Below are 11,874 nucleotides of genomic sequence, written 5' to 3'. Positions count from 1 at the left end.
AAACTGAATATTAAAAATTTCGGATAAACTTATTAAAGCTATATTAAACTCGACAGGTGGGCGTATTGAAAAGCCTTTACGTTAAATCTTCTTGAGATTATATATTTGTGTGTTCCACGTTTGTGTAAACTTCTTAGGATCAACATAATTTTTAGAACTTTTCGTGAGGTTTGCAAGGGGTTGTTGTAAAACTGGATTAAGAAGGTCGGTATCTGTGGCCACAATGCTATTTTTGTACTGTAAGCGGGACACCTTAGTGCCAAGATTAGGTATAAAACACAATTCGTACCGACACAACTAGCGAACATGCCGAGCATTGTGAGAGTTACAAATCTATCGATTTACAAATCTATCTGAATGTCGAGGGCCGTGGGGAATTTTTTGAAATACGAAATGTATTCGCAATTTTATATCAACTACTTCAGTAACAATTTTGCAGTTCAAATGGATATTTTGAGGGTATGATAAAACTATATTACTATATATAAGGATATCAAATATGTAAAATGCTTTGTTCCCAGATGTCGAGGAAATTTGCGAGAAATGATAACACAATACATGTTCTAATTAGCTTTTGAGAATGGTATTCATTGTCGCTATTATATTACTGAAACGTTCTGGAGAAACACCTTACCACACGTGCTGGTTCCTGTTATGTAGGGACCTACTAAAGCAGATGTGGTAGTGAGTAGCACCACCGGGATCTTATATTCATGTTGAGGATTTTACCTCACCAAAGCACAGTATATATATATCATAATTACTTGGATGAAAACGATACAGCTTATCAGGAATATTTAAACCTGAAAATTGTGAAATATCGATGAATCACGAGAGGATTGCTGGACTTTTCGCCGCTGTAGGATGGTTCACGTATCCTGAGTCGGTTACGGCTGTCGGCTTCCTTCACCATCAAGTTCATGCTTCCGAAAACAAATAACTGGTTAACTAATCCCATACCCGACATGGACTGGTAATACCGGACGGGAGGCCGTGGTTCGCCATATGATTAGGCCGTCTTATTGGCTTCCTTCCCACCGGGATAAATATGTAAATTCGATCCTATCCTATGATATTTCGTTTTATACACTCTCACACGAAAACACTTACACAATTACAATTAATAATATTCAATCAAACATTTGAATGTTTTCGAAACCCACTGATTCCCTGATAAAGTGATGTATTGCGCATATAGTTAACCAACCCGAGTACTCTCTCATATTCCCCGAAATAAAGCTAACGCGCAAGCTTTCAAACAATTTTTAAAATAGAAAATAGAAATCAGTCGAAAACTGACAACGGCCACAGAAAGCATGACGTATTTGTAATTCTTCGGAATATTTGCCATAAAGCAAATTACACTGCACTGTGAATACTGCAGATGATATTGCGGTTGATCGGGATGTCAGTGTTTCTGGTCCTATTCATGCCTCGTATCGCATTAACTATTTTTGTTAGACACGGGATCACTGAATCTATAACTTGAATCGTAAACAACAACTAACGTATTTGTGGGCATAACTATGCATCAGTTTTTCAAAATATAATATTCAAGTACAGGCAGCGTTGCATGAGAAAAATCCCTCTTTGCCATGCCAACGTCTTGACTTTCTGTTTTGACATTAGATTGTTGCGCGCTAGGCAACTCGCTGTACTGCGAGTATTTTTCCTGATTTGTTTGGGGTTTGTTTTAAGATAACTGTGTCAACTGTATACTTCGAGTTGTGTGATTTTCTGGATTCGAGGATAAAAAGACATGAAATACCACATTATTGAACTGTTAATAAATTTATAGTGTGCAATCGGTGTCGTCCAGGTCACAAAGAATGGCTGTTACAAATGGTGAAGATAGTTGGAATTCGTGAAATATTGACTAAGACTAGCGCTTGGTTTTAGTACGAATACAAGCCTTTGTAATACAAGTATGTTCGAATGTATTACCAAGTTAGAATGCAAGAATTATCAAGTGTTAGAATTGATAGGTTTTGGCCTCGACCAGTGATTCTCAAACTGGAGTCTGCGAACCCCTTAGGGCTGCACGCCTTTGGTTGTGGAACTTGTTGAGAAAAAATCGCTTTTCTGTTTAACTACACAGGATCAAATTTTTCGAATTCATCGGTTAAAGATTGTTGTTGTCGCTAGGAAGCTGTTACTTTTACTTATTTAAAATAATTCTGTGTGCTCTATTGTTGAATTCGTTTTTCCACTTTGAATTTATGGTGTGAATATTTCCGTATTGAAACTGTATACTCGAATTATTAATCATTGGGCGAGGTGGTGATCATAAGGTAGTCTTGTCAAAGTATCATTTGGACTCAAAGTAGTAACATCTGTTCAAACTCGCTGATTCAAAGAACTCAGATTTGATAACGAGTCTATGCCATTTCACTCGAGTTCTAAATTCTGTTTGTTACAAATTGAGGAATCCATTATGCACGTTTACATTCGTTCAGCGTAGTACAAAAACAATATTTGATCAAAATTTTGCGTTGCAGTATTTAATGTTTATTTAACGAAGTATTAATTAATCAGGCACCGACACAAGTGCGGTTGTCAACATAATAAGACTTAATAAGATTTATTCATGTGTAAAACAATGTTAGTATGACTATCTCATGATTGGTACCAGTATAGGGAGAAGATTCGGTCCTATATATATCCGATTCCCGTGTTATTGAACACAAGTTATTGAATGTAAACCCAATCTGGACTACTTCAGAGATCAACAATGCACACAATGTATTGAATGCCAAATGTTCGTATATTGTAAAGTTGCACAATCAAATTGAACCAAATAACAGATAACGAAATACACTTGAAGACCTCAACGGTTAAAATAAATCGTAACCGTAAACCATCTAAAATCGATTAACCGGTTAACCATTCCGGGCCCTATAGTATACACAATTTCAGTTTGATTATTTTAATGTTATATGAACGGCAATGCTGCTGATGATGATGATGTTGATTCAGAAAGTGTAACAGAGATTAAAATTAACAGACATCGAATATACTTTAACTATTTATGTTGCTTATAATGAATGAATGCAACTCATATATTTACAGGTTTTATTACTTCAGATTGTGACGAATTAGAAGGCATCAGATTGCATAACCTTAGCACAATGTTTCCCAACCGGAGAGAACTTCTTTTTCAGGGAGGAATTTTAATGTTTTTTTTTTTACTTTTTTAATTACTTACTTGTTTGAGAGTTGCACGTATCTCAAGAAAATGTTTCGTTGAATGAAGAATAACAAATACAAATAAAATTTCATGCGTAGTGGGGGAGGAATTAGGATTTTGACAAAAGGCCAATGTGCCAAAAAAGATTGGGAACCACTGGCATAGAAGGATAGGTAGTTCTCACGTACCCCATTTGGGAGTTTTTCCACTATCGAACATTTTCAAACATATATTACGCTTTTATGAGCGACAATATTCGACGCCATTGAGTATGTAATAAATGGGGAACTTGGAGTATATCCAGCAACGCTTAAGCATTAGAAGCTTCGGATTGAGGTGCCATGACCAATAAGAGAGAGAGAGAGAGTTTATTTGTTTTGTTCACCAGAAAACATATACACAACAAAAAACATAATTAATAAAAAGCAAAACAGTTCTCGGTACAGACTATGGGTGGTAACGATACGACCATGCGGCCATCGGAGTAAGTTACCACCAATGACGGGACGTACGACCTATTAGAGCTTCGCTCGTAAATCCATTATGATTAGTTCCATAATTCCATCCGGCTGTGAGTCGTAAAGATCAAAATCGAATAAAACGTTGTTTAGTGACCAACTAACGTTGCCAGGTGTCAAATTCTCAAATGGTTATTGCATCTTACAGTCACAAGTACGATACAAATAAATTCCGAAAACAATATAGTAAACAAATCGCTTGTTGAAGTGACAAGACTATAACTGCTAGAACCTGATAATTTGCTATGTTGCGATAACTAATCCTATTTTCAAAATCAAACTTGAATTTTGGCGTGGTTAGGAACATGATATAATAAAATTTTTATTAACAAGTAACATGCTAACATATATATTTTGTACATAGAAAAATCCATTGAAGTTATCGATAATATATCATCATTATACTGCTATATCCAAAATATTATTAAAAGTAAGAGCGGAACGTAGGTAAAATGGTATTCTACGCCTTTTCTGATGTGCAAAATGGATCTGCTTCCGTAAATCTCACTTGCTGGTTCTCATATTTGTCATCATTCGCAACTCCGACAACATTTTCTTCGTCCTGCTGTCGTTTGTTACGTTGGCAAAACCAAATCCGATAGCCAGAGACTATTATAAAAATGTATGCAGTTTGGAATATATTATAGATCAAAGGAATCGTTATGACTTCTGCTATACACTGGGGTCTGTCCCCATAAGTTAAAAATAATACTGAGTTAGCCAATCCGCTATTTTGTATCCCAACTTCAATTGCGATGGCTTTTTTCGATCTTCCTTGTAAATTTAACGGTGGAATACAAGCAATCAGGTACGAAATTACCATTCCAATGATAGGTAGAAATGCCGTAGGCTGCAAAAGAATACTCGCATAAATTCCATAAATATGGAATGAAAAAATACCACCCGTAGAGAACTAGTTGCAGTTAGTGGCAGAATAGATGACTATAGATATAGATAGAGAATGCGCTGTCTATATTCTAGTTCATTCCTCATGACACATGCTTTGCTTGAAATTGTCTGACGTGTTATGTAAAGACCTATTTCGAAGTCTCTTTTATCTATGTAAAGCTATATAGCTATAGGTTGTCGGCCATTACGTTACAAATTTTTGAAAATAAGAAATAAAATGTGACTTCTCACCAGTATTGTTTCGGCTGCAAATTTAAATTCTACTCTCGTCACAACGATCAGAACAATAATTGTAATTAGTAATATAACAAGAGCGATTCCAGAACAAACCTAAGAAGATAAAAAAGTAACGTTGCCAAAGCTTAATTAAAATCCAGACTATGTCGTTTTTCTCTCGTTCCGCATTTTCCAGTTTTTCTAAATAAATGTCAAGGACCTAAAGCATACGAAACTGAAATAGATGCAGTTTGAAGGACATTCATGACTAATAGGTGATGCAAAATAGTTCACTCATTTATTTACAAATCACTTACTTTTGGAATAATTTTGGAATGCTGAGGATATTTGTAACGAAATCCCATTCCAAGAATTATCGAAATTGCAATAGATAAAAGAGTGATGCCTGTAAAGTAATAAAACAAATTGTTTAATGTGGACATTTTTAAAGATGCTATAATGTCTATTGGTTATTTTATTGTGAAGCGCTAATGCTTTTACTACAATTTATTGATGTTGATCTTGCGACAGAGTGATTTCAAAATATTAAACCTTTTAATATTACATTTAATCAACTTTGTTTAACCTGATAGAATTTTAACAATTTCAGGCAAAGTTCTATCTATTTAAATTTTTCAATTATTGGATTTTCTGTATTTATTTAATGTAGAATATCAGAATATACATGGGGTGAACTACATCGTTCCCTTAAAATTGTGAACTGATCTGTTCAGCATCAATTTCAAGCATTTTCTGTCGACTACATTGTTCACCATTTGTTTCCCGGCTAAAAGGGAATAATTTATGAAATATCTCAAATTCTTTTGACCTTACCAAGTGACTCATACGGTATCTTGATATTGTCGTCTATATGTTCAATTGACATAAAAATCAAAAGCCACACTGGAACTGTAACCAGAGCCAGCATGTTACTGAAGGACGTCATTGCAACACTAAAAATATAGAATAAGTTTATGAACATGGCTATCTAAGTTTAATTTTATCAGTCTCTGTGAGTTTACTACAACAAATGATGGGTAATAATATTTTTGTTACTGACACATTCCTCGTGATATGAGCGATCTGCTTGATTATGACATCATCATTGACTGTCCATGTCCGAATTCCTCCGCCACGAACAGTCGAATACGTATGTATGTACCGTTACGCCCCGTAACACTAGAGCAGCGTGTGGCGTATATGTCGTAAACTTGTTATTGAGTACTGATATTTTTCATTATTGCCATAAGCAATGAATCATTTTCGGTCATTTATTTTGGGACACCCTGTATATATATATATATTAAACAAAAACACTAATATGATACTTCAAGAAATGAACAAAATGAAACGCGTGCTGTGGTAATTTACACTACATTTCAATTCAAATAAATAGTCTCTTGTTTACTACCAATTAATATAGGCCAGACGTTTAGAAAATATACAATAAAATGGGGAAGATTTCAACACTATTTTTCTTTTGCATTTTTGAGCCCAATAACCTGAACATTCTTTCGACATTGCATGGCTAATGCAGAGAGTGGTAAATGTAGTTTTTATTCACCGTCAATGAAGTTTCCAAGCGACACAAATTTTACCACAAAATGATTCGAAAAACGTTTGTCAAGTGTTCCACTTCACCCCACTGTTGGAGCACATTTGGACACACCGTGGTGCACAATGATTGATTGAATAAAGCAGTCTATTGAACTCGACGAAATATGCCGTTAAACATTAGCAACGAATCAGCATCATCACCCAAAGAACTGTGGAACTTCAAATTTGGAGAGTTAATATATTTAAAATCATGGTTCAACCAAAATATTTCAGACGTTTTTCCAAAAAATTCTTAAAACAAGTTGTGCGCCTTGTCAACATAAAACCACTTTGGCGACATACGTATCTAAAGAGTCTGCCGTTGTACAATGTTTTTTAGATTATCATTATTAAATCTGAAATAAAGTTACTGCTTATGCTTAATTTCAATTATTTGAAAATGAGTTTTGAAACTTGTATTCTCGACAATAACGTTTTTTGTTAGGAAGGCCATATATAAACAATAAGTATGGGCTTCAAAGTGCTCAAAAAGAACAAAAAACAAAAGTGTAATTTTTTTAATCGTTAACTTTTCACTGCGTCCAATAACACAACAAAATCATTTATATATTAACAAGGAAAATGTTTAATTTTGGCCAGAAGCAAATAATACACTCTGGAAAAATATTTTTGAATCTAGAATATATTCCAAATTGGGCCATGGGCCAAAAGAGATCCTAATATCACACAAAACATACACATCTTTGAGCCCCTAATAACTCAATGATTGAACACTGTCGAATTTTGCCTAGTGGAGCATGTCCCATTGAACCTCAGTCCATTGTTTCTCACAAGCACCAAAATTTTCAAACTGCTCCATGGCAAGATTAGGAAGTCACGCCCACTCGTCAACGTTATGAATATATATTTCACAGTGGACAAAAGCTAAAAATGCCAGAAAATGGTTCGCATGTTGGAAAGGCTAAAGTTGAAAAAGGAGAGACGGAGATGGTATAAATTTAGTTTGCACCCCTCAAAACCAATTTCATCTCGCAGCTTGCGTCGCTCTGCACGGACGTCGCACCTCACCAGAAGGCGGAGTCAAACATCAAAACTCATGACTGATTCCGGATATAGTATGAGTGTGAGAGGTGATTTTCTACAGTTCTACGTATCCCCATATCTTAGAAATTGAATACATTCATATGAAATCGATCGTCCCATGAACGTCACGCGGGGCTCATTTGTGATTCAAATCTCGTAGACAAAAGGGGCTGGCATGTTTAGCGCAAAATGCTGAGATCGTCCCATGAACGTCACGCGGGGCTCATTTGTGATTCAAATCTCGTAGACAAAAGGGGCTGGCATGTTTAGCGCAAAATGCTGACACTTCAATATTTACCGAAGCCGCTCTACCGTATAAAAATGCTCGGCGTTGTGGCCAAGTGGAACAGGAGTTCATAGAGTTCTCATATCATTGGCCTGGGTTCGCCTACGACAGTTTTAAATGAATCGGCCGCACGTTATTTTTTTATCACGAAGAAGAATGTGAGTCATAGATTCAATCAATGTCTGTATCAATGAAACTTTCTGTTGCATATTTTCCGCAATTCATTTAATCCTGAGTTGGTATTGTGAAGTTTTCAGCTTTACACGTGATGCATTTTTATAGCGACTTTCACGATTCCAGGTTCTCGATTTTATGAAACTTGTTTATAAATTATAATAACATGAATTCGTATGAATATCAAGAGAGGAAAGGTATTAGCGATGCCTAGGCAAATCGTTTCATGCTTTCGAAAATAATCATATCATATTCAAATATAGACATTTTACTTTCCAAACATCACCCCCTTTGAATTCTATTCTTTCGATTTCCAAATTGCCAAGGCGAAGCCTCGGAACACCTCATTCGAGATTCTCAAATTTAGTTGTGGGCGGAGTAAGAATGAACTACAAAGGATCTCTGGAAAGGAACCGTTGCACAATAGTAGTTCAGTCATTGCTATAATAAATTAAGAACTACAAATTTATTCGGCCCTCTTGATATATTCGAATACGGCCTCCTAGGAAGATCGAGGACCTCGTTTGATAATTCAACCTGTAGAATATTTGTAAGTCTTTCAGTTGTCTGGCTCACCAGCCTGACCAACTTTATTCAATTGTATGTGATAGGTATGACAATATTGCTCAGTTCAGTGGTGCTGTAACTTCGGTTTGTGTTTGCTGACAACGTATAGAAGCGTCGCATCTGATCGTTAACTTCTACAATTGACTCAATAATAGTCGGACTGATGTTTGCGCTTAGAATTGTGCGCTTCAAGTATTGAAATTGGAGTTATACTAAATGAAACGCATTGAAACGTGCGTCACAGTTGAACAATATTATTAACAAATGTAATAACTGGGGGTTTTAAAAATTATTCACATCACGCAAGATTCGTGTGTCAGAAAACGATGTCAAATTCTTGAAAACCTATCGATCCAAAAGCTGAAACCTACTGAATGTTGTTAAAAAAAATTAATCTGACGATGTTTTTATGGGACATGTTAAAAATCCAAACCTCAGAGATATGTCTCCATGTATTAGGTACGTTATGACGTTGCTGTTGCTTCCGCCTGGGCTGCATCCAACTAACATTAAAGCTAGCGCTTGAAGAGGTGTCATCGATGACAATTTTATCAATCCATATGTGATAACTGTAATTTGGACATGAGAATTGCACATTGGTTAATTATGAATATTATAATTGCATTGACAAAAATTAGGTGTTCTGGAGTCTATATCCGGAGTATGAATCATCAATTTTGTAAACCCGGAGAGCTGGGGCCTGAAGTTCTGAAGCAAAATTCATAATAAAGCTCACGACAGTCGCATGTTGTTGTCATAGTTTGTATAATCAAAGTATAGGCGGATAATAGTAGTACTCTTATTTTATTTCACATATTTTTTTATTTACTCGTGTCTACTTCATTCAATAGCTTACCAACATTTAATTTCAATTATTATTTCGCGATTAAATTGTTCCAGTTACAAACATGTTATTGCAGAAAAATGAATTTATTAATATTAATCAGTAAACAGCTCTCAATTCAGTTTTATTCAGCAACGACCACAAGCAAGATCATCTATAGAACCCACGCTCAGATTAGAAAGTTGTTGATTGCGGATGTGGATATGTCTCATTATGTTATCTGACTCCTCTTTTTGTCTAATGCATTGAACAATAATGAGGTATTGATTTTATTACATTCCGTGACGTTATCTCTTGAAATTCTATGCAATATATCGAATGGGAGACAATTTAGTGGAGGGAGTCATACAATGTAAAAAGTATTTAACACAACAACTTGATTGAAATACCTGGGACAAGAAATATCTGGCATCCTAGTCCAACGCTGATACCTACAGGTTTCTTCAAATTTGCTATGAGTTTTTTATGGTCCACAGCACATCCCATTCCAAACATAATCACAATGAGAATCAGGCTGATAATAAAACATATATTATACCATGGTAGTTAATGGGAATATAAAATGACCATGAGAATTATACCAGACCATGAGAACGTATAACTCAAACATTAATATAGGTTGTACGGACTTGTTACATCTGTGACGCATATACCTAACAGCGTTTTTAATGCAATAGTTCCAGACAATATTTAATGTTGTATCAAAACTTTTTGAAAAATCGATTTTACTGGTGTGTATAATGGAACAACAATAGTATTAAACATGTCACCTTTACATTACTTATTTTTTTTACTTCAGAATTAAAAAAAAAAAACATTGTTTTTCTTTCGGACTACTTAAATAATAAAATAAAAACAAGTTTAGGAAAACAAATGTATATGACGACGTATCCGGAGGCTAAAATGTACTAATCTATTTGAACGTACAATATTACATCGGACTAAATCCCCACAGAAGAATCGGATAAAAACGGCGATATTAATTAAATGATCATGTATAAAAACAATGAAATCTAATTAAGTTTCTGAAAATAGATTTAATGACTTTATAGCTGTGATGCTGTGTGGTCTATTAAGGCGAAATAATTATGGCCACCAGTTTCGTTGAGAAATTTTATTGTGAATTCAATTTGAGATAAGTACAATGTTCTAATGATATACTGCGGATGTTATATAACCTTGCAGGATAGTGGTAATATGAAAAAACAATATTCATTTTTTATAAATTTTAGAGTAAAACTTTCGGAAAAGTTTAATAGCTTAAAACGACATAAATTGAAACCTATTACTCGCAAAGTAGAAAATATGAAGATTCTTGCTAAAGCAATACTTACGTGAAAATAACTTTAAAACCTGGCATGGATGCAAATGAATTTGTATTTTCCTCAGTGTGGTTTAAAAATGGCATCGTTGTTATATTTTCGTATTCCATACTCATAGATTAAATGTATAAATAGTATAACATAAAAGCAGGTCGATATCGTTACGGCCTTCCGACTGTTTACGACTGTAGAATAATCACGTATCTCATGAACTGAAACATAATCAAAATATTAGTATAAAAAAGGAATTTTATAAATAACGACAGATAAAACTTATCTCAGTTTATCAATGGCCCTTACTTGGCTGATTATATATATAATAGACTAATTGTCTTAGCTATGAATCGATTTCCCACATGTACACTTCACATTTACAGTACTAAGCATAAATATCTAAAAGGCTGATTACCGTTACTCTCAGATTCTGTTAAAAAACAATATTATGAATACATTTGTAAAAATCTGTCAATAATTCTTCAATTCACAATAAGACTAATTTTTTCGAAACAAGCTGCATGATATACATGATATACCGCAATACATACATTGGAATCACACTGAACTGCCATTTCTGGGAATGAACTACTACAAGATAATCTCCGATGTCGATCAGCGTACGGTTTTGAGAAGACATAATATTCTATCTCCTTTACAAAACCGACATGGAATATAAGAAAAAAGCAAGCCATGCCCGAATGCAAACTCACGAAGGCAAAATGACTACTGCAGCGTCAGCAAAATTCTGGTATTAACTGGGTAAAAGAAACACTTTGTGTCTCTTTCCCATGCTAAAACAATATTCAGATGAGCGATGCACTTTATATGACTGCTTCTGATTAATAATTTTACGTGGAAATTCTTACAAATTTTTTTGATGCATTTTGATAAATGATTTTTCTCTCCTCAACAGTCGTTGAGTACGTCTCAACATATATATTATAATATATCATACTCCTGTAAAATTTATGATGTCCCCCGGGTCAAAGCTCTTGTCTGAAACATAAGAAACCTTTTAAAAATAATATCAGGCAATGCAACGTAATAGTAAGTTTATGTGGTCTGAATTGTTTTATTTTTCTACAATTTCTGTTGATTTTATTATGCATATATACTGTATATGTCTGTTTACTATTGCTTTGTTCGGTTCGAAGGTATGTAAAGTTTGACCAAAAACTTCAAAAACTAAGTAAAATTCACAATTTCGGCGTTTA

At 34.6% G+C, this 11,874-nt stretch overlaps 1 protein-coding gene across 1 annotated transcript; it reads right to left on the bottom strand.

The window, feature by feature from the left end:
* Nucleotides 1-3,518: 3,518 nt before the first annotated feature.
* LOC120348239 (ileal sodium/bile acid cotransporter-like) lies at nucleotides 3,519-11,874 on the bottom strand. The gene is made up of 8 exons (XM_039418346.2): nucleotides 11,209-11,874; nucleotides 10,676-10,875; nucleotides 9,731-9,855; nucleotides 8,931-9,066; nucleotides 5,665-5,783; nucleotides 5,148-5,236; nucleotides 4,846-4,944; nucleotides 3,519-4,555 (listed from the first exon to the last, which is right to left on the bottom strand). The coding sequence occupies exons 2-8, from the start codon at nucleotides 10,777-10,779 to the stop codon at nucleotides 4,166-4,168; spliced, it is 1,062 nt and encodes a 353-aa protein (XP_039274280.2). The 5' UTR covers nucleotides 10,780-10,875; nucleotides 11,209-11,874; the 3' UTR covers nucleotides 3,519-4,165.

This window comes from Styela clava, chromosome 1 (genome assembly GCF_964204865.1).
Source record: "Styela clava chromosome 1, kaStyClav1.hap1.2, whole genome shotgun sequence".
Lineage (NCBI taxonomy): Eukaryota > Metazoa > Chordata > Ascidiacea > Stolidobranchia > Styelidae > Styela > Styela clava.
This window is presented reverse-complemented; position numbering and strand designations above follow the sequence as displayed.